The 24,708-nt window shown below is 41.6% G+C and overlaps 1 protein-coding gene across 1 annotated transcript in view; it reads right to left on the bottom strand.

The window, feature by feature from the left end:
- The window catches only part of LOC311047554 (protein phosphatase 1 regulatory subunit 12A), a 65,719-nt gene that overhangs the window by 16,806 nt on the left and 24,205 nt on the right, over positions 1-24,708 (bottom strand). The window contains exons 6-14 of the mRNA XM_084060294.1: positions 23,138-23,212; positions 21,107-21,186; positions 17,775-17,907; positions 15,557-15,641; positions 14,499-14,614; positions 12,986-13,189; positions 6,750-6,841; positions 1,751-1,852; positions 1,405-1,491 (exon numbers count right to left, since the gene is read on the bottom strand). Of these exons, the coding sequence (XP_083916420.1) occupies positions 1,405-1,491; positions 1,751-1,852; positions 6,750-6,841; positions 12,986-13,189; positions 14,499-14,614; positions 15,557-15,641; positions 17,775-17,907; positions 21,107-21,186; positions 23,138-23,212 (974 nt within the window). The remainder of the gene's footprint in view (positions 1-1,404; positions 1,492-1,750; positions 1,853-6,749; positions 6,842-12,985; positions 13,190-14,498; positions 14,615-15,556; positions 15,642-17,774; positions 17,908-21,106; positions 21,187-23,137; positions 23,213-24,708) is intronic.

Below are 24,708 nucleotides of genomic sequence, written 5' to 3'. Positions count from 1 at the left end.
TTTCTGATGATTACTTTTGACACAATAGTGATATTATTCTTATTTTAATTTTAGAGGTACTAAAAAAGGTCTTAAAAATCCTTAACAGATTCATTTTCATGTATTCATATATTAATTTTTTGGGGGGGTTTTATGACCTCAATTACACCCCAAAAAAACGCAACTCTGAACATTCAGTGGACTTTCTGTGGTCTGGGGTCTTCTGAATAATCAGGTAAAAAAAAGTGCTGGTATTGGCCCCTTGACTTTGACATCATAGTCCCTTAATCCCACCCCCTCTCCTCCCCTCCCCTATCCTTTCCTTTTGGGGGGGGATTTATTTTTTCATTGCAGCTGAAAAGGCTTTAGAAATAAGAGAGAAAAAAACCTGCCATGGCTCACTGGAGTGGATTTTTCAGTTAAAACATTTTAATACACGTTTGAAGGACCATGACGAAGACTTTTAATGTGTTGTAAAACTGAACGTCATGAAACCTTTACATTGTCACTTTATAAACGTGCAGATACCCTGTATACACTTATACTGTATGTTGGTTTGTTTACTGTTGAGTAAGAAAACTGTTGCACATTAACACATTGACTGCCAGAGTTTTTTCAGAACAGTCTGTAGCCTCTGCCAGGGTTTTGCCATGATTTTGGTACCTGTTCGCGTAGCCACAGATTTTTTTCCTCCAGTATGATTGATCCCCAGATGGTTTCTAATCACAGATGAGATTCAGGTGTGGTTTCACAAATGTCAACGAGGTCATTTTGACCTCGTTGACATGTGTTGTTTGATGTTTCAATATAGCTCAAAACCAGTAGTTTTAAACCAAAAAACAAAGTGAATTGTTTGTCCGTTTGAATTTTAACATTGAAGTGAATGGAGCAGCAAATCTTCGAACATTTTTAGCTCCTAATCTGTTCATAATTCGACAAGGGTTGAAATTATAAAAAAATGCAAAAAAAAAAAAAAAAAAGACGTATATATACGTCTTTGGCGGACAACAGCTGATTATTAAAAGACGTATATATACGTCTTTGGCAGCTAATGTGTTAACTCACTGAGTGCCATTAGCGTGTTTAACGTGTTTTTACCGCTATGGCGCTGGGTGCCATTAACGTGTTTCACGTGTTTTTGAAAAACATGTTCAGAACCCAAGATATCATCATCTGAAGATATGCATCCACTCCTTGTTTAACTTAGAACTGAAAAAGGCTGTATCTCGCTTCCTAAGCACTTTTTGTTTTCTGTGAAAAAAACTCTGTCACTTTTCAGAATCAATTCTGAAATAATTCTGGCAATGCTGGCACTCAATGAGTTAAGCAAATCATCTGGGGACCCCCCCAAAAATAAATCATTTGAGGTTCCCGACCCACAGTTTGTGAACCACTGCTCTATTCCAGTGAGATGAACGTTGTTACCTCTGAGACACGAGGTTGTTGAGCCGGTTGAGGCCGGCCGAGGCGGAGCTTATACCCGGGTCGTCCAGTCTCCTCCCGTAAGACGAGCTGGAGAGAGAGAGAGAGAACGATAAAGAGCACACGACTCATAGTCAAAAATACGTCAACGATACAAGCAAACGTCTTTTTTTTTTTACAGCAACTATACATTAAAACAAACTTCATGCACGTCTGTGGCAACGCAACAAAAACAAAGCTGTGTAAACAACAAAGCAACATCCAATCACACGGAGGCTGGGAAGGGGGGAGGGGGAGAGGGGAGGTGTGGGGGCGGGGGGGTGTCCCGGGGGGGAGGGGCTTGACTGACCTGCGTGGCAGGAAGGCGTTGGAGGAGGCGGAGCCACTGAGGTCGCTCCCTGATTGGCTACTATGAAGGCGTCGGGTGTAGGAGGAGCTACGGCTCAACCAGCTGAGAGAGACACACACACGTTTGGCAACAGTAGTGACACACAGTACACGCGCACTCACACTCACACACACGCACGCACGCACGCACGCACGCACGCACGCACACGCACGCACACACACACCAGTAGTGGAAGAAGTACTCTGACCTCGTTTACTTAGAACGCTCTATACTGGTGTCTTTTCCCTTTTGGCTCCACATTAAATATCTTCGCCTGAAAAATTAAGATCTACAAGCTCACATGATTGACATCAAAATATACTTACAGTACCAAGTACAGTACTTGAACTGCTCTTTTTTTACCCTTCCAAACCTCTTTGCCGAAGATAGACGATCTAAGTAGATGGGCTTGTAGATCGGCTATTGTCGGCTAATGTCCCCCCCAGAATAGGGAAGCGAGGGTTCAAGTGGTTAATGTAAAAAAAAAAAAAAATCCCTATATCACATAAAGATTTGGCGGCCCCCCCTGCAGTATCTCTGAGGACCCCCTAGGGGTCCCGGACCCCCTGTTGAAGACCCCTGGTCTAAACAATTTATACATAAAAAAAAAATAATCTGTACATTGAAACTATAGAAACTATAGGATGCCAGGTCAACAAATGAACCTGGCATCTGTCTACATAACATGCTAGATTTAACCTTTGCATGAGACTGTATGGTCGTCTTTAGTTACTAGCCTTTTAACTCATTTTTTGGCAAAAACGTTGTAGCAACCACTAATGTAATAACGGCTCATAATGTAATAAGGGCTCATAATGTAATAAAAAAAATGTAATAAAAACTCATAATGTAATAATCAGCTCATAATGTAATAAAAAAACGAGCGCTTAACGTAATAACGGATTTTTCAATAATGTAATAATGTAATAATTTGTTACATTAACAACCTCCACATAGGAGGCTCATAATGTAATAAAAGTTCATAATGTAATAATATATTTTTATTACATTATGAGCTGATTATTACATTATGAGCTTTTAGGAGGCTCATAATGTAATAAAAGTTCATAATGTAATAATATATTTTTATTACATTATGAGCTGATTATTACATTATGAGCTTTTAGGAGGCTCATAATGTAATAAAAGTTCTTAATATAATAATATATTTTTATTACATTATGAGCTTATTATTACATTTAGTTTATTACATTATGAGCTTTTATTACATTATGAGCTTTTATTACATTTAGTTTATTACATTATAAGCTTTTATTACATTTAGTTTATTACAATATGAGCTTTTATTACATTTAGTTTATTACATTATGAGCTTTTATTACATTTAGTTTATTACATTATGAGCTTTTATTACGTTTAGTTTATTACATTATGAGCTTTTATTACATTTAGTTTATTACATTATGAGCTTTTATTACATTTAGTTTATTACATTATGAGCTTTTATTTACTGTAAATGTATTACATTATGAGCAGTTATTAAATTATGAGTTGCTGTAGCAATAATGTAATAAAAGCTCATAATGTAATAAAAGCTCATAATGTAATAATCAGCTCATAATGTAATAAACTAAATGTAATAAAAGCTCATAATGTAATAATCAGCTCATAATGTAATAAAAAATGTACTAATGTGATACATTAAGAACCTTGCGTAGCCCCTCATTATGTTATAACAGTGCATAATGTAATAACGGCTCAAATTGTTGTTTTTATTACATTATGAGCTAATTATTACATTATGAGCTTTTATTACTGTAAATGTATTACATTATGAGCCGTTATTCATTTTGAGTTGAGCCGTTATTACATTATGAGTTGATGTAATAACGGCTCATAATGTAATAAACTAAATGTAATAAAAGCTCATAATGTAATAAACTAAATGTAATAAAAGCTCATAATGTAATAAACTAAATGTAATAAAAGCTCATAATGTAATAAACTAAACGTAATAAAAGCTCATAATGTAATAAACTAAACGTAATAAAAGCTCATAATGTAATAAACTAAATGTAATAAAAGCTCATAATGTAATAAACTAAATGTAATAAAAGCTCATAATGTAATAAACTAAATGTAATAAAAGCTCATAATATAATAAACTAAATGTAATAAAAGCTCATAATGTAATAATCAGCTCATAATGTAATAAAATCATGAGCCCATAATGTAATAATGTGTTAAATTAAGAACCTTGCGTAGCCACTCATAATGTAATAACACTGCATAATGTAACTTAAAAAAAGTGCTCCTCGGAGCACAGGTCTCCACCAGGTCAGGTAGGTTATTGTGGCCTCCTGGTAGCGCTATAACAGGCCAATGTGAAAAGGGTGGCATTTCTTCCTCTGCCTAGTGGGAAGGTGTGCGCAAAATTTCACGGCAATCACACGCTGCGTTGATGATTTAAGGCATTTTGTTCAAAACAAACCAATCCTGCAAACTTTGGAAGCCAATCTTAGCCAATCAGGATAGAATATAAAAAATCGGGGAGATCCGTGTTGATCGCATGACTATATAGATACTGTGTACCGATTTACGTGAGGTTTGGACAAAAGGAGTGATATCCAAAAATGTGTTTTGCACAAATCGGCCTCCTGGTGGCGCTATAACAGCACAATCTGAACATTTTAGGACAGAGGTTCGGCTTTGGCATCCAGGGAGTGTGTGTGCACAGTTTCGCAGCGGCCGGGCTAACGGTGCCAGAGATTAGCTGTTCACAGACAGACACACGGACGGACGGACGGACGGACACGCGGACACACGGACGGACGGACAGGGGTAAAACATACTCTCTCGCCATGCCTTTCGGCCTGGCGGAGACAATAACGGCTCAAATTGTTGTTTCCTGGCAAGTATGATGGTCAGTATCATGGTCGGTATAATGTCAGTATCATGTACGTATCATGGTCTTTAGAATGTCAGTTTCATGGTCAGTATCATGGTCAGTATCATGGTCAGTATCATGGTCAGTTTAATGTCAGAATCATGGTCAGTATCATGGTCGGTATCATGGCCACTATCATGGCCAGTATCATGGTTAATTATGGTCAGTATCATATCAATATCATGGTCAGTATCATGGTAGCCTCGGAAACCCATGCCTTTTTTTTGTTTCAAAAGAAAAAAAGCCTGGGAGAACCTTGCAGGAACGCTGGTCTTAGGACCTTGTTATCTCCTAACCAATCAGAGTGCTCCAAACCCAGGCGCTGGAATCCAGCGCCTGGGTTTGGCTCCGCCCTTCAAGACCATCGATTGGGCTCGTTCTTTCAGTCTAGTATCATGGTGACCATGAAACTGACCATGGTACTGACCATGATACTGACCATGATACTGACCATGGTACTGACCATGATACAGACCATGATACTGATACTGACCATGGTACTGACCATGGTACTGATACTGACCATGGTACGGACCATGATACTGACCATGATACTGATACTGACCATGGTACTGACCATGATACTGATACTGACCATGGTACTGACCATAATTAACCATGATACTGGCCATGATACTGGTCATGATACCGACCATGATACTGACCATGATACTGACCATGATACTGACCATGATACTGACCATGATACTGACCATGGTACTGACCATGATACTGACCATGATACTGACCATGATACTGACCATGGTACTGATACTGACCATGGTACTGACCATGATTAACCATGATACTGGCCATGATACTGACCATGGTACTGACCATGGTACTGACCATAATTAACCATGATACTGGCCATGATACTGACCATGGTACTGAACATGGTACTGATACTGACCATGGTACTGACCATAATTAACCATGATACTGGTCATGATACCGACCATGATACTGACCATGGTACTGACCATAATTAACCATGATACTGGTCATGATACCGACCATGATACTGACCATGATACTGACCATGGTACTGACCTTGATACTGACCATGGTACTGACCTTGATACTGACCATGGTACTGACTTTGATACTGACCATGGTACTGACCTTGATACTGACCATGGTACTGACCATGGTACTGACCTTGATACTGACCATGGTACTGACCATGATACTGACCATGATAATGATACTGACCATGGTACTGACCATGGTACCGACCATGATACTGACCATGATACTGACCATGATAATGATGTCCATGGCCAGTATCATGGTTAATTATGGTCAGTATCATATCAATATCATGGTCAGTATCATGGTGACCATGATACTGACCATGATACTGACCATGGTACTGACCATGATACTGACCATGATACTGATTTACTACCATGATACTTACCCAAAATATGAAACATTATTACATTATGAGGTTATATTACATTATGAGCCTCCTATGTGGAGGTTGTTAATGTAACAAATTATTACATTATTACATTATTGAAAAATCCGTTATTACGTTATGCGCTCGTTTTTTTTATTACATTATGAGCTGATTATTACATTATGAGCTGTTATTATTATTTTTTTATTACATTATGAGCCCTTATTACATTATGAGCCGTTATTACATTAGTGGTTGCTACAAACGTTTATAAAGGTTTTTGGCAACAAAAAGGTTTTTTTTACAAAAAAAAAGGCTAAAATATTTTTTGGGGTTTTTCCGTTTTTCCGTTTGTCACAAAGAACCAGGAGATAACATTTTCCAAAAGTTGCTGCTCCATTCACTTCAATGTTATAAAAAAGAAAACTGACAAAAAAATAACATTTTTTCTAAGTACAGGCTTAGAAAACACTGGCAGAGGCTACAGACTGTTCTAGAGAAACTGTGGTAGTTTAAGAGTTAAGTACAATACTTGGAGTAAATGTACTCTAGTTACTTTCCACCACTGGTAAAGACGCACTTGTTTTTTTTTTTACATTGCAGCATGCCATGATGCATGATGCATGATGCATGATGCGTGATCTCACCTGTTGGAGGCGCTGTCTGCCGAAGTGCTGGTATCTGGAATACTGAACAGCCTGCGTGTGGGGGTGGGGGGCACGCGCGCCAGCCTGGGCTCCTGGGATTCAAACCAACAACCGTCACGTTTTAGGATTTTATATCATAGCCAAGAATAGACGACCTACAAAATCACAACAACGCGTCGTGTGGACGCAGCGTGTTGTGGTCTTGTAGATCGGCTATTCTCAGAAACCTGCCTACCAGTGACATCATCGATGTAGAATGCGCGCGCGCGCACGCACACACACACACACACACACACACACACGCACACACACACACACACACACACACACACACACACACACACACACACTACAGTGACCAGATGTTCCGAGCGTTGTGTGCCATTGCTCCACTTTCCCTTTAAAGGACTGACGTCAGGGGTGAGTGACTTTTCTACTAGCATCATCCTCAAAGTCCTTTTGAAAAATAGCAGATCTAGAAGCAAATAGCGTGGCACCGAGTACCGCTCTGTGAACTTGTAGATCTGTAATCTTTTTTTTTTTTTTTTCATTCAACAAATGTCTTCTAAATCCTAACAGTTATTTGAAAAAAACGCATGTTGCTATAATGTCTGTACGGTCGTCATAACTAGGTCTGTCTGTCCGTCTGTCTGTCTGTCTGTCTGTATGGTCGTCATAACTAGGTCTGTCTGTCTGTCTGTCTGTATGGTCGTCATAACTAGGTCTGTCTGTCTGTCTGTCTGTATGGTCGTCATAACTACGTCTGTCTGTCTGTCTGTATGGTCGTCATAACTAGGTCTGTCTGTCTGTCTGTCTGTATGGTCGTCATAACTAGGTCTGTCTGTCTGTACGGTGGTCATAACTAGGTCAAGGTCTTGAGTGTGACTCTGAAGAGGTGAGTCTTCAGGTTACGGCTGGAGTCTGTAGTTGTAACTGTAATGGGGGGGGGGGGGGGGGGGGTAACACAGTCAAGTGCTGCCCCCCCCCCCTCTCTCCCCCCCAACATAAACACAGTACTCCAGTGAGAGTGGAGCTACACTAAACAGAAGACTGTGTGAATGATTAGGACACAGTGCTGGATGCTACGGTATGTCTGTGAGCTTCTGCTAAGAGTGGGTTATTACGTCAGCCAGGGGGAAAAGGCCACTTCAAACATCACCCCCCCAGGGTGTGTAACACACGCACGCACACACACACGTTTGTATTACTATACTTGTGAGGACGTCAACATTTTAGGAAGCCGATTTTATGATTGATTTATGATTCTGTTTGGGACGTTTTTTAACCGCAAGCCTAAATCCGGAAAATAGCAGATCTACAAGTGGCAGTGGCTCAGGGGTATTTTCCGGTGTTTGACAGTATAAAATAGGGGGAAATCTAACCCAAATCCCCTAAACCTAACCTCTAAAGCAGGGGTCTTCAACAGGGGGTCCTCAGAGCTACTATAGGGGGTCCGCCAAATCTTTGTGTGATAGGATTTAGTTTTTTTACATTAACCACTTGAACCCTAGCATCCCTATTCTGAGGGGAACATTAGCCGGAAAAGCAGATCTACAAGCACACAACGCCTCGCGCAGCGAGGCGTTGTGAGCTTGTAGATCGGTTGTGAGCTTGTAGATCGGCACCTATAGCCTCTTTTTGGCAAAGAGGCTATAGGTGTAGAGGGGAAAAAGAGCAGACTAAGTAAAAAAACAAAACACAATTGAAACACAATTTTATACAATATAGAGTAGGGGGTCCCTGCTTCATCTCTCTCTCAGCTAGGGGGTCCTTGGCCTGAAAACGTTGAAGACCCCTGCTCTAAAGGTCTACTCCTGAACCTAACCCCAACCTGAATCTTTTTCTAATAGTAAACGTATCTCTAAAAATCTTTTTTCAACCATAGAATAACAATTTATCTTGGGAGGACCAAGAAAATGGTCCTCACAACGTCTATTTCTCATATTCTACTATACTTGTGGGGACGTTTGGTCCTCACAAGTATAGTAATACACGCGCACGCACAGGGCGGCAGTGGCTCAGGGGTAGAGTGGCCTGGTAGAGTGAACTGGAAACAGCAAAGTTCCCAGTTTGATCCCGGGCTGGGGCGCTCCCCCAGAGTTAGTGTTGAAGTGTCCTTGAGCAAGACGCTGAACCCCTAACTGCTCCCGATGAGCAGTTAGGGGTACCTTGGTACCTTGCATGGCTTCCTCCGCCATCGGTGTATGAATGTGTGTGTGAATGGGTTAATGGCACAATCAATGTAAAGCGCTTCGGATAAAAGCGCTATATAAATGCACCATTTACCGCACGCACGCACGCACGCACGCACGCACGCACACACACACACACACACACACACACACACACACACACACACACACACACACACACACACACACACACACACACACACACACACACACACACACACACACACACACACACACACACACACACACACACACACACACGTTGGTAGGCACATGATGTGTTGGCCCGTATATACAACTACTCTGTATTGTAGAAACTCAGGCATTATTATGAACATATTGCTTCATGTGAGCTGAGCCCCATCATCACTGTATTCCTTCAGGAGCCATTCCATTGAAAACAGCAGCATTGTTTATTTGGTTTGTCTTCTTCTCTCAGCTAATCAGAGGAAGAGGTCGCCCACAGAGGATCATCTGTTTCCATCGTTTTTTTAAGCGTCTTCCTCTGTGACTCCTTGCAGCCACCTGCATGTTGTCCTCTCTCACCACATCCATGAACCATCCTGGCCTTCCCAGTGTTGACAGATGTACGCTATTTACCGTATTTGTACGATAATCTTACCCTCTGTACGATGTACGATTAAAGGGATATTTCACTTTCAGAAAAACTTTTGGTGATTTTATCATCTACTCAAGCCTTTGTCAGCCCCCCGGACAGTTTTTAAGTTGCTCGATTCAGTATTTAGATATTTGATTTTCATTTTATCAGACACGCCCCCTTCCTATACAAACCCATTGTAACTTCAAACTCCATTTTAACCATGTTAGATTCATCAAAAACACCCGTCCTTGGTTCTGGTGACTCACCCTGCCCTCCTAATGCGTGAGGGGGCCGTGTTTTTCCGAGATTTTTTTTCATTTCTTTTATTTTATCTTTTTATTGTATTTTATTTTTTTCATTTTTCAAAAAAAATATTAAAAGTAATTGAAAAAACACGCCCCCCTCGCGTATTAGGGGGGGCGGTATGAGACGGGTGAACCAAGGACGGGTGTTTTTGATGAATCTAACATGTTAAAAATGGAGTTTGAAGTTACAATGGGTTTGTATAGGAAGGGGGCGTGTCTGATAAAATGAATATCTAATATCTAAATATTGAATCAAGCAACTTAAAAACTGTCTGGGGGGCTGACAAAAGCCTGAGTAGACGATACAATCACCAACAGTTTTTTTGAAAGTTAAATAAATAAATAAATGATTCAAAAAATGCCCAAATGTACGATCATTCATTTCACCATATCACACAAGTGTGTGAATTTACTAAATGGTTCCCCATGGCTGCTGATTCGGGATCCGGTTTGACTTATCAAAATAAGTCAGGATATCAGTAAATCTGACCCTAGTCTATACTTGGAGGCATTAAAAACACCAGTCGCGTCTTTCCAGTCCAGCTTCAGGCTTTTATTTGTGTAAGGTCCAGGATTTGCACAAATTATCACGATTTTCCAAAACAAATAGCAGATCTACAAGCTTGTATCTGCTATTTTTTGAATAGCCCAAAGACATCTAAAAATGCCACAGAGGCTTTCCCGGACTGAATGGGTTCATCAAAACCCTCTAACCTGGGCTGATCCTCTAATGTAATCATTCCTTCAGGATAGTATTTTCCGGAAGTGCATTATATGTCTATGAGAGCCGGCAACTACTGGCGATGAGGCGAAGTGGGCGGGGGGACGATGTTGATCTGAAAAGATGGATTTTATTTATCTTTTGGACGATGTCGCCCGGCGATCGTCCGGAGACTCGCCCGCTGTTAAAACGTACTGTTAAGCGTCCTCAATTCTGCCACGTCAGGCTCCGCCTCCTGTCTTTTGGTCAGTGCCGCCGTTACCAAGCCGTACAGCATGGCTGCTCTCTGTCTACCGTCTCTCTGGTTCCCTTCTGTCACAGATCACTCCTGACACTTCCCTCACTTTCCACTCCCCACATTACTTTGGATAGTTGACCCCAGGTATTTAACCTCCATCACCTTCACCACCTCCAGACTCTATCCTCTCTCTCTCTGTCCGTCTCCCTCTCTCATTCTCACACACGCACACACGCGATCGGTTCGCATCATACTTAACACATTCCCTGCCAGAGGGGTTTTTCAGAAAAGGTTCCCTCAGTGCCAGGGATTTTGACCATTCTGACTAATATTTGAGGACACACAGGACATTTTGTGCTATGACTATGAACACATAGAATATCTCAAAATAAAGCTTAGAATCTCTTCTTTCATCTGAAAGAAAAAGAGTTTCTAGCATGTTCTGTTCTTTAGCTAGAGGTAGTTGAATACAGCTTGCTTTCACCAAAAAATGACATTTTTTTCTTAGATTCAGAGATATAAGCGATTTAGTAAAATAAACACGTTTAGTCATAAAAATCTTTGAGGACACACAGAACATTTTGTGCTAGGACTATGAACACATGGAATATCTCAAAATAAAGCTTAGAATCTCTTCTTTCATCTGAAAGAAAAAGAGTATTGAATAGTGAAATAAAAATACCTCAACATTTTACTTAAGTACAGTACTTGAGTAAATGTACTAGTTACTATGCACCACTGGCTAGTTGGCTTATTAGAGAAATCATCCAGTAAAGTGGTAAAAGATTGATGGATTAATCCGGGTTCTTTAAATGCAGCTGCCCCAGTTGCGGAGCATGATTTTGCCAGATGCAGTAAAATGGATTAAGTGGTGTATGTGGTTCTTAACCTTTTCAGGCCGTGACCCCCCCAAATAATCATATTTGAACTGGGGACCCCCCAAAATAATCATACCCCAAAATAATCATATTTGAACTGGGGACCCGCCAAAATAATTATACCCCAAAATAATCATATTTGAACTGGGGACCCCCCAAAATAATCATATTTGAACTGGGGACCCGCCAAAATAATCATACCCCAAAATAATCATATTTGAAATGGGGACCCCCCAAAATAATCATACCCCAAAATAATCATATTTGAACTGGGGACCCCCCAAAATAATCATACCCCAAAATAATCATATTTGAACTGGGGACCCCCCAAAATAATCATACCCCAAAATAATCATATTTGAACTGGGGACCACCCACTCTGACAAGCATGTCCTGTCTCCTTTGCATACAATATTGATCTATATGGCACCTTAACAAAAAACTAAAAATATATAATTATAATCTCAACAAATGAATAGCTTTTATTAACATTTCCTCATAACATGTCGCTTTTAAGATTCATTAGCCTATTAAGGCGGTTGTCCAGCATGAATTGAACCGTTGTGCTATGGTTGGCACCATAAAAGGTAGACGGCTAGACACCTCCTCTGACACTGGGGCGTCTGTATCTGTGGGCGACCGTTTTAGGGAAGGTAAACTGCCCATCAAAGTGACTACTGGCCAATCACAGCGCGTCTTTTCCGGGACTTGGCAGAATCTAGTTGTCTAAAAATATAACAGGATATATTTTTTTATACAACTAGATTCTGACAAGTCCCGGGAAAAAGGCGCAATGTGATTGGCCCGTGGTCACTTTGAGTGGCAGGCGTGCCTTCCCGAATATGGCGACCGCGGACACAGGTCGCTCCATTGAACTGGAGCGGCCAATGAGGTATCTAGGTCAGGGGCCTTGAACGTTTTTCGGGCCAAGGACCCCCTTGCTGAGAGAGAGATGGAGCAGGGACCCCCCACTACATACTGTATAAAAGTGTATTTTCATCGATTTCAATACCAAACGTCTTTGCCGAAAATAGCCGATCTACAAGCTCACAACGCCTCGCAGCGCGAGGCGTTGTGAGCTTGTAGATCTGCAATTTTTGGCTTAAGTTTTCTTCACATTAGGAATGGGGTTCAAGTGGTTCATGTAAAAAAAAAAAAAAAAAACCTAGGGGTACTGGACCCCCTGCTGAAGACCCCCGATCTAGGTTTCTGTATCTATGGTTGGCACACTATCCGTTTATCCACCTCCCTGACAGCTGAGCTGTAACGGTGCATGTTTGCTGTGGTGTTTTTTTTTTTACCTTGGTGGTGTCTGCGGCCTCGGAGCTGAGCCTTGGGCTGGAGGCAGAGCGGGTCATCCCCAGACCCAGACCGTCTGCCGGTCTGATGGGGTCCTGGCTGGAGTCAGAGCCCCCCGCCGACCCCAGGGTCACTGAGCTGCCCGCCTTGCGCAGCGACGTACGCCACGAACCCGGGGCCTCTGGGACCGAAGGCTTGGCTGGTTCCTGACCCACCCACACACACACACACAAGTTTGTATTACTTTAGTTGTGAGGACATCAAAAATGTAAGAACACAATTAGCCATTTTGGACTCATACCTAGCCATGGTTCACATGACGCTCGTCTGGCACAACTTTTACCTGGTTTTGGCACTTTCTCCATTTGCAACCCGTACATCTGCATAAACGTTCACATTTCAAATATAAAGTGCCGACCCCACGCCCATGGATGTAACAAGTTGAAAAGCTCGGGTCTAAGTACCCGTATCTTCCGTATTGTTGAATGAAAAGCATTTTAATCCGATCGGTGGCCATTTTCTCATAGAGTTATAATGTATCAGAGTGCAATACACCGAATAGGGTCACCTAGTTGAAAGTATATATATGAAGGACATTTTTAGAAAATGGCCACCGATCGGATTAAAATGCTTTTTATTGAACAATACGGAAGATACGGGTACTTATACCTGAGCGTTTCAACTTATTACATCCATGGGCGTGGGGTCGGCACTTTATATTTGAAATGTGAACGTTTATGTATATGTACGGGTTGTAAATGGAGAAAGTGCCAAAACCAGGTTGTGCCATGACTGTCATGATATGACCGTCATGTTTCAGGGCTAGACCCAAACCATAATGCCTGAATTATCCTTAGTTGCCCGTGGGTACAGCGCACCAACATTTGGCACGGGGACGAATTACGAGCATGTAGATCAGCTATTTTCGGTAAGTATACTAAATCTAACCCTATTCTCAAAATCTAACCTCTAGATATATATTTTTTAACCATTTAAAAAAACTTTTCTCTTGTGTGGACAAAGGAACATTTCTCAGATCCTACTATACGTTTGAGGACACTTGACCCTCACAAGTATATAGTAATACAAGTACACTACACACACGCCACGTTATCTGGATGAGTATTTTTTAGCAGATGACACATGATATACAGGTCATCACCAATCAATCAGTGTCACATGACCTACTGGTCATTACATCATCAATCGGTTTGTGTCTATTATGGTACAGACCTCAGCTAATCCAAATGCTATCTGTTTTTCTGTTACATTTTAAACCAGTTTCCTGTCTATGTTATGTTTTAAACCAGTTTCCTGTCTATATGCTATGTTTTAAACCAGTTTCCTGTCTATATGCTATGTTTTAAACCAGTTTCCTGTCTATATGCTATGTTTTAAACCTGTTTCCTGTCTATATGTTATGTTTTAAACCTGTTTCCTGTCTATATGCTATGTTTTAAACCAGTTTCCTGTCTATATGCTATGTTTTAAACCAGTTTCCTGTCTACACGTTACCTTTTTCAGCGTGTTTGCTGTGGTGCTGGTGGACATGGAGGTAGACAGGAGCGATGTGGTCGTGTTGTTGCGCTTGTTGTTCAAGTTGTTGATGATTTCCCGGTTTTTGGCTTTCTCTGCAACGACAACAATTGAAAATGCATTATGGGTAACACATAGGGAACAATGGAAACAAGTCCCCACGACGTGTTCATGTTATCCTTTTAGCCCACGTGTTTAACTGTGCTTCTGTGGTGTTTACAATTCTGTCTAATAAAGTATTCAATCAATCAATCAATCAAATGATAAGTCTGCTCCAGTGAACACTCTGACAGCCATCATCCATGCTGGTGCGTTTACGTTGGAGAAGGTAGTTTCCCCTCCCCCATACATTTACCCACGAGGCAGCCACCATATTGTAATGCTGAAAACAGCAATACTGCCTTACGGTAATTCGGGGAAATAACATACAATGAAACTGTTGAAGGAGAGCTGCAACTGCTGTGGGTCAAAACAATGTCTTATGTCTTAGTGGTAAAGTCCCTGCCCACCACCACGGAGGTCGTGGGTTCCAATCCACCGTGGTGCATCCGGCTTTGTCGGGTGTTTGCCCGAACACGGGCAAACACTATTGGCCCGTGTTCGGGGGAGGGAAGCCGTGCGGGGAGGAGGAGGAGGGTGATATCGGTCTTTGCACCTACTCCTATGGATTGGGGGCGGAGCCTGTCAGCGAGGAGTGTTGGGGCGGGAGGAGTAGGACGAAGGCCCTACGTCCTCCCGGTGGGGGCTCCTCACTGGCAGGTGAGTGAGTAGGATACAACGGCAGTGACAACACAGACATGTGTGTGGGGGGAATTAATTGGCATAACGACTAAATTAGGGAGAAAAAAGTGGCTAAAAAAGAATTGGCTACAATTGGCTACTTCGTAGAATTAAAGCGATACAGTTAAACATGGAGTCTGTCATACCTGACTCAGCAAAAAGGGGGCGATAGCGTTGTCATACCTGACTCAGCAGCAAGGGGGCGATATCGTTGTCATACCTGACTCAGCAGAAAGGGGGCGATAGCGTTGACATACCTGACTCAGCATCGCTCTCGGACTCGCTCTCCTCTTCGGAGCTGGAGCTGCTGGACGCCTTGGCCTGAGGGGGTGGGGCCTGGCTCTGAGAACGTAACGATCATGACGTTTTAGTCAACGATTAATCGTCGTACAAATAATTGTTATTAACCCATTCAGACCTGGAACACCTATTCGTTATTATTATACCTTTCAAGGCGGGAACACCTGTGTGTAGTTGTTGCTATATACAGTTTTTTGAATAATGTTTTTAGTTTTTTCAGATGTTCTTTTTAGAATCGGCCTCAGGTCTAAATGGGTTCATAATTTAATTGTGTTTCTGGAATTGAACAATGGAACATGTTGGTAAAAACATACATTTCTCTTTGTCTTTTAGGCTCCCCCTGTGTCTCATTGGTGGGCTATGGACAGTTACATTACATTACATTACAGTCATTTAGCAGACGCTTTTATCCAAAGCGACTTACAATAAGTGTATTCAACATAGGTAGGGAACGAAAACTACTAATCACCAGAAGTCTTAAGTGCATTTCCTGCAAAAAACAAGCAACCAAGAGTATACCTAGCGCTAAGCTAAAAGTGCAATATATCAGCTACCTACTTTCTTAAACAGATGAGACAAAATAGCAATATCAAATGAGCACGAGCTCAAACAAATAAGTGTATCGACTAAACAAGATCCAATAAAACAATACAAAACTAAAACAAGAGTTCGTACAACTAGTTAACAACAAGTAGGCCAGGCAAAGAGGAAGGGTAGTGTTTCCTGAAGAGGTGGGTTTTCAGCCTGCGGCGAAAGATGGCCAGTGACTCTGCTGTCCTGACTTCAGTGGGAAGTTCATTCCACCACTGTGGGGCCAGAACAGAAAAGAGTCGTGACCGTGTCGATCAACCAGAAGGACCCTTGAGTGACGAGGCAATCAGTTGCCCCGAGGTGGCAGACCGAAGTGGTCGGGCAGGGTGTAGGCGTCAACCATAGCAGTTAGAAAGCCTACTTCACTTCCTACTATCTTTTGGTGCAAGTAGACAGATTATTCTTTGTTCTTCTAGAGTGGCCGGATGGCAACCGCAAGGTTGCCAGTTCGATCCCGGGCTCCCCCAGAGTTAGTGTAGAAGTGTCCTTGTGCAAGACGCTGAACCCCTAACTGCTCCCGATGAGCAGGTTGGTGCCTTGCATGGTTTCCTCCGCCATCGGTGTGTGAATGTGTGAATGTAATGCACACTATGTAAAGCGCTTTGGATAAAGGCGCTTTATAAATGCACCATTTATGAGTGTTCTTCAGTACTGTACACTAGTGTACAAGGTTCCCACACATTTTTAACAATGCATTTTCAAAACCTTAAGTATTTCACCCCATTTCCAGGACTATAAAAATCATACAGAGCAATAATGAGACTCTTAAACCAGTGTGCCATCGATGCCCCAAGAAAGACTTGAGCGAAGGTGTCACGTGACAAAAAGAACAGATCTATAAGCTAACAACGTATCAAGTAACTCTGCATGTTAACCACAGTTTACCAATCTTTCACGTAATGTTAGACAAAAACAAGGTATTTCGTTGTTGTCGGGCAGAAACCTCTCATCTCCGTATTTTAACTTTTTGTGTTTTTTTGTAAATCATACAGCGTCACACAAAAGCATCAAAAGTAGCAGATCTACAAGCTCAAAACGCGGCGCGAAGCGACGCGTTTTGAGCTTGTAGATCTGCTACTTTTGCCATTTTAGAATTTGACTCCTGAAAAGTAACAGTTTTGAACATAATGAGGTTTCCGACAGACAGAGATGATAGCCAAATCGTCTCTTCTTTTTTTTGTATATATGTTTTGCGATTTTTGTGCGATTTTTTATTATTATTTTTTTTTTCAAAGTAAAAAAAAAGTGCTTAGGAAGCGAGATACAGCCTTTTTCAGTTATAAGTTAAACAAAGAGTGGATAGAGCTGCAAATCTTCAGATAATGATATCTTGGGGTTCTGAACATTTTTTTCAAAAACGTGAGAAACACGTGATTGGCACGTTGCACCATAGCGGTAAAACACGTGAAACACGTGAATGGCACTCAGTGAGTTAATGGATTAATTTAGAATGTGGCCAGGAGAGCCGAGCTTCTCTTATTGTTTTCACCGACGATGTCACTGGTAGGCTAGCGGTTTCTGAACCGTCCACAGCCCAGCAATGAGTCACACAGACCAAGCAGACCAGACACCTGGGTGCCTCACCTGGGGGTGCTGCTGTCCACCTTCCTCCTCGTCCTCCTCGGCGGGGGTGCTCTGCAGGGCGGGGGGAGGCGGGTGCTTGTCTCTCTCGTGGAGGCAGATCTTCTCCCGGCTGCTCATACGAGAGATTGAGGTCCTGGTGGGGAGGGGGGGCGTGGCCAGGGCCAGGGGGGAGGAGGAGGAGGAGGCGGGGCCAGGGGAGGGGAGGGGTGGGGTGGGGGGGGCGGAGCAACAACACAGGTGGCAACATGCAAAACGAGCGGCTCGTCAGTGAGGGCCATCATTCCAGGTGCGGGCCGATTGGCGGCGACGGCGACAAACGGTGCTGCGCGTGTCAATTCAATTAACCACTTATAGCCCTCTGTAGTCGTAGTCGTTAACGACGCAGAAGCGGAAATGGCGGATCTGTACGAGCTCACAACGCATCACCAGTAGGTAGGGATGGGGATCGAGAACGTACTTACATACGCTGCATAAAGAATAGGACATTTCTGAGGGGAACATTAGCCGAAAATAGCAGATCTACAAGCTCTCAACGCCTCGCGCTGCGAGGCGTTGAGAGCTTGTAGATCGGCTATTTTTGGCAAAGAGGCTATAGGTGTAGAGGGAAAAAATAGCAGACTAAGTGAAAAAAAAAAGTAATCTGAAACACAATTTTATACAATATAGAGTAGGGGGTCCCTGCTTCATCTCTCTCTCAGCTAGGGGGTCCTTGGCCTGAAAACGTTGAAGACCTCTGACATACAGTATATGTAAAGTGCCATGGTGCAATATACAGCACAGTGTAGTAAAAGTGCTGTTGTGCATTTCAAAAGTGCATCGTGTCCAGTCGAGAATCGAATTTCCGAAGTTATTGACAGTCGTATGACAATACGGTTTTGGCTTATCGATTCTCTCATCGACTCTAGCGGGACCTTGACTCGACATCGTGTCTCGAGAGACGAGAGTCACGTCATTGAAATCAAATTCATAATCCATAATTAACGATCCCCATCCCTAGTTGCGAGGCGACACGTTGTGAGCTTGCAGGTCTGCTATTTCCGCTAACTTTAACATAAAAAAATAATTTAAAAAATCTTGAAAGGTTTTAAAGTGGTTAACGAGGACGGTGGCATGGTGCTGTGCAATGCTATGCCAAGGATTAAACTTTTTAAAAGGTGCTGTGAGTGATATGTTCATGTTAACGTAAGTGTTAAAAGGCTCTATATTGTGGTAGTAATTATTGCTATATAATAAGTGTTTGTTCAGTAACAGGAGCCTCTCCACATTTTTGCCTCTCCTTTACATGTTTTTTTTTTGTGTTGGGATATCAATTTCATCCAATCAGGAGAGAGCACTCATACAGGATGCAGGATAAACACTCATTGGATGAAATTGGTTATCCTGACCTGAAAATAATAATAATTCTGTTCAACCCATTAAGACCGGGAACGCATCTGTGTCATTTTAAGATTTCTTCGGCTATTCAAAAGTAGCAGATATACAAGATCATAGATCTTCTATTTAAAAAAAAAAAAAGAATATATATATATAATCAAAGATTTGCACCATTTTTCAAAAAGTAGCAGGTCTACAAGCTCGTAGACATGCTATGTTTTGCTTGTATATCTACATAGCTTGTATATCTGCTATTTTTTAATAGCTTAATAGCTTAAGTAGAAAATAATGGCTAGAGCAAAAATCTAAAATGATACAGATCTTAATGGGTTAAATATAGAACTGGAGAGACACAGTGACAACACTGATACTGAACAAACACTCCATAGCAATGGTTATACTGTAACAATATAGAGCTTTTTAACAGAAAAACAACAACAACATTTGTTTTAACCAAAGAATATCACTCATAGCACCTCAGTCAGTGGCAGAAGTCTTGCTACTGCCAATGACTTGTGATTCTGTAGACGTGTGATCGTGCAATAACACACCTTTACATCATAAATACACTGTAGGGATAAAATGCTTCAGCAAAAATATCACATCGTTGTTGTCGGGTAGAAACCTTGTATCTCAATATTTATTTATCTATTTTTTTCCCCCTCCATATATCTGTGTCCTACTGTGTCATACTATAGTGTGTCATACAAAAAGGTTGCACAAATAGCCGATCGACAAGCTCAGGCTTGTGAGCTTGTCGATCTGCTATTTATGCTTCTTTTTTTTTAAGTTTTTTTTTAAATAAAATTGAACCAATGAAAAGTATTTAACCCATTAAATTCGGGAACGCATCTGTGCCATTTTAAGATTTCTTTGGCTATTCAAAAATAGCCGATCTGCAAGCTCATAAATATATATTTTTTTTTTTAAAGCGAACATTTGTAAAATATTAAGTTCCAGGGACCCCCCCCCCACCCCCCCCCCCCCCCCCCCAGAAGCAAAGATTTGAGTTACAAATGTTCGCTTTAAAAAATACACAGTATATTGAAAGACTTGGACACATTTTCACGATTTTTCAAAAATAGTAGATCTACAGTATATCTGCAATTTTTTAAATAGCCAAAGAAATCTAAAAATGACACAGATGCGTCCCCGGATTGAATGTGTTAAAGGACGACTTCACCGCTTTTCAACCTATCTTCATATAATAGGTCCTCACTAATACTCATGATAAAATGGTACAATTGTTTTCTATTCGGTCTGTGTCTCAGAGGAGGGAATGTGGACAGTTCAGAGTCCTGTCTACCAGTGACATCATCAATGGGGAATCCAAGCTAATAGAAGCTGCAGGCTTTCTATTCCTGGAAAGTTGCAATGCAATAAAATAAGCCATTGTTCTCGTGTTTATAAAAATCTAAATAAAAAATGTGAAATCTTGTTGGAAAAAAAAATCATGCCTAACGATGATGTCACTCGTAGACAGGTTTCTGGACTGTCCACAGCCCTCCTATGAGACAAAAAAAAATCATGCCTAACGATGATGTCACTGGTAGACAGGTTTCTGGACTGTCCACAGTCCTCCTATGAGACACAGACTAAGTAGAAAAAAATTGTACCATTTTATCATGAGTATAAGTGAGGACCTATTATATGAAGATGGGTTGAAAAGCGGTGAAGTCGTCCTTTAAGAAGTGCTTGTGTCTAAATAATAACTTTAGATCCATTGGAACACAGGTTATCCCCCCCCCCTTTCCTTGAAAAGTAATAGTTTTGGACACACAGGGTTTCCATCTGACAGCGACAATAACATGATGTGGTTTCAGATACAGTTTCACACCTGCAGTGTAAAACCGGTGGTGAAAAAAAACACACATCACACACCCGCATGCACGATAACTACTGCCACACACACACACACACACACACACCCTCACACACGCACGTGTACGTGCACTGACCTGCGCGTACGAACAGGTGCCATGGAGATAGGAGGGCTGGTGTCGATGACAGGAGCCAGCTTCTCTCTCTCACTGCGTAACTGGAAGAGAGACACGGAGACCATCACTCACTAGGGCTAGTGAATTAATATTCGAATATTCCTCGAATATGGGGAAAATATGTATATTCGAATATGAAAATTAATATTCGAATATATATATGTATATTTTGTTATGTTTATTTGACAGGAACAATACAAACTAGAAAAAGTGCTCCTCGGAGCACAGGTCTCCGCCAGGTCAGGTACGTTATTCTGGCCTCCTGGTGGCGCTATAATAGGCCAATGTGAAAAGGGTGCCATGTATTCTTAGGTCTTTCACGGCAATCAGACACTGCATTCATGATTTGAGGCATTTTGTTCCAAAAATGTGTTTTGCTAAATTAGACCTGCTGGTGGCGCTATAACAGGCCAATGTGAAAAGGGTGCCATTTCTTCCTCGGCCTAGTGGGAATGTGCGTGTGAGATTTCACGGAAATCGCAAGCTGCGTGCATAGTTTGAGGCTTTTTGTTCAAAACGGACCAATCCTGCAAACTTTGGAAGCCAACCATAGGCAATGAGGATGGAATATGGGAAATCGGACCGATCAGGGTTGATCACATGACTATAGATATACTGTGTACCGATTTGCATGACGTTTGGATAAAATCTGTAGGAGTAATGTAAAAAAAATAGGTTTTGCACAAATCGGCCTCCTGGTGGCGCTATAACAGGCCCATGTGAAAAAATTGGGGCAGAGGTTCTGAATTGGCATCCAGGGAGTGTGTGTGCACAGTTTCAGAGCGACCGTGCCAACGGTGCCGGAGATTAGCTGCTCACAGACAGAAGGACACACACACGGACGGACGGAGGGTGAAACATACTCTCTCGCCATGCCTTCGGCCTGGCGGAGACAAAAACACTGTATCAAGTTATAAAAACAAACAAAAGATATGTTTTATTGGATCCGAGCACAACACACTGTTTTTTGTATTGTTTCTGTCAAAAAAAAAGTGGGAAAAAAAAGTTTTGAAAAAGAAAAATATATATATTTTTTATAATAATAATAATATTTGAATATATTCAAATATCTGCCAATTTTTAAGACCAATATTCGAACATCATTTCTGAGGAAAGTTGATAGCCCTGTCACACACTAACTCTCTAGTAATTAAGTACTTTTTTTTTTTACTTTACTGGAGTATTTCAAATTTTCTGTACTTTTGCTTCTACTCCACTACATCTCAGAGTCAAATATTGTACTTTTTACTCCACTACAATTATTTGAAAACTTTAGTTACTAGTTACTTTGTAGATTTTGATTATTATTGCAAAACATACATTAAACACTTCAGCCCTATATACATTTCGGCCATTTGAAAAGAGCAGATCTACAAGCTCATTGTAAGCTTGTAGATCTGCTATTAAAAAAAAAAATGGGACATTCTGCATAATGAGTACTTTCTACTTTTGGTACTACTTTAACCACATTTTTATACCAATGCTTTTGTACTTTTACCCGAGTAAATATTGAATTCCGGACTTTTACTTGTAACAGAGTATTTCTATAATGCACTATTGATACTTTTACAAAAGCAAAAAACGTGAGTACTTTTTCCACCACTGTGTGCACGTCAGCCATCACACTGCATGTATATTCACATGCACGCTTACACAGTATTGTCAATCTGGCAAAACTTTCCCCAAAACATACATTTGGCGCTCTCCCCCGGGATCTAAACTTACAAAAGCAGGAAACAACGCGTTTTAAATATATTTTATAACACATATTCCTATTCAAGGCTATCAATAAATCATATTATGCTTTATTTCAACGTTGAAACTGCACTATAAATCGAGTGTGGGGCCACAGAACAAAATGTCCCCCATAAAATGTGGTCCTGGTATTAAGAAAAAAGATTAAGTTCAAACTAAGTTTGAGATCTCCCAGTAAATAGATGAGGTCATGATGACATCATTATGATGATGTAATCATCATCGTCAGAGACTTACGGCGTTTTGTTTCTTCTGCAGCTCCTCCAGTGTGTCCACCAGGTTCTCATCTGCTACGTCTAGAGGAGTCTGACCCTGTGGAGGAAGACACATTAATAATAATAATAAAATACATACTACTGCAACTCCCTCCTTGCTGGTGCTCCGGCATCAGCCATCAGACCTCTGGAGCTTGTTCAGAAAGCTGCGGCTCGTCTGGTGTTCAACCGCCCCAAGTTCTCCCACACAACTATCCTTCTCCGTTCTCTGCACTGGCTCCCCGTAGCAGCTCGCATTCAGTTTAAAACCCTGGTGCTAGCCTATAGGGCAGTGAAAGGAACAGCTCCTTCTTACCTCCGGGTTTTGGTCAATGCCCACACCCCTGCCCGACCTCTCCGGTCTGCCACCTCGGGGCGACTGATTCCTTCGCCACTCAACGGTCCTTCTGGTCGATCGACACGGTCACGACTTTTTTCTGTTCTGGCCCCACAGTGGTGGAATGAACTTCCCACTGATGTCAGGACAGCAGAGTCACTGCCCATCTTTCGCCGCAGGCTGAAAACCCACCTCTTCAGGAAACACTACCCTTCCTCTTTGCCTGGCCTACTTGTTGTTAACTAGTTGTACGAACTCTTGTTTTATTTTTGTATTGTTTTATTGGATCTTGTTTAGTCGATACATTTATTTGTTTTAGCTCATGCTCATTTGATTTTGCCATTTTTGTCTCATCTGTTTAAGAAAGTAGGTAGCTGATATATTGCACTTTTACCTTAGCGCTAGGTATACTCTTGGTTGCTTGTTTTTGCAGGAAATGCACTTAAAACTTCTGGTGATTAGTAGTTTTCGTTCCCTACCTATGTTGAATACACTTATTGTAAGTCGCTTTGGATAAAAGCGTCTGCTAAATGACTGTAATGTAATACTATTTATAGACAGGGGTGCATATAACGTTTTTGGTCTAGTCCTCAGAAGAGCATCTGGAGTTGTTACTAGGTGCGTGCCAAATAAATGGTCAATAAAAGGTCCGTTGGGGGGGGTGCTCGGAAAAAAAATGTAAATGTTGTAGCGCCCTGCTTCTAAATTCCGCCGTTTTTCGCCATTTTTTTTTTCTTCACACCGTTTGGTGCCTTGTGCTGCGCTGCTTTTATCCGCCAGATTGGGACGTTCACGGCACATTTTGCTGCAGCGTGCTGCGAGTCGCAGCGTGTCTGTGTCAGTCAGGATGCGAGGCAACACTCACACAATCACGTGCAGCATGTGTCCCCTCCCCCTGCGTATAATGGCTGTACATGGGGCCGACGCGGGCTTTAGCGTGATTGTGTGAGTGTTGCTTCAGGAAGTAAATTCCTAGCCTCGATCTCTAGGCTTTTATTTTTTAGTTTTGCTAAAAAATAAAAGCTTGGAAATTCCTGTCCCAGCTGTTGGTACGCAAAAGCGCCTCGCGTCGTCTGATGTGCCGCGCATTATTTATTTTGGGTGCGCATGCGCACCTGCGCACCAGTTATGTGCAGCCCTGTTTATAGAGCGCTTTTCTAGGTACTCAAAGTCGCTTTACAAAAACAGAATGAAAACAACTTTAGTAGGGGAAGGAG

Source organism: Gymnoscopelus microlampas, assembly GCF_963454915.1.
Source record: "Gymnoscopelus microlampas genome assembly, chromosome: 6".
Classification (NCBI taxonomy): Eukaryota; Metazoa; Chordata; class Actinopteri; order Myctophiformes; family Myctophidae; genus Gymnoscopelus; species Gymnoscopelus microlampas.
This window is presented reverse-complemented; position numbering and strand designations above follow the sequence as displayed.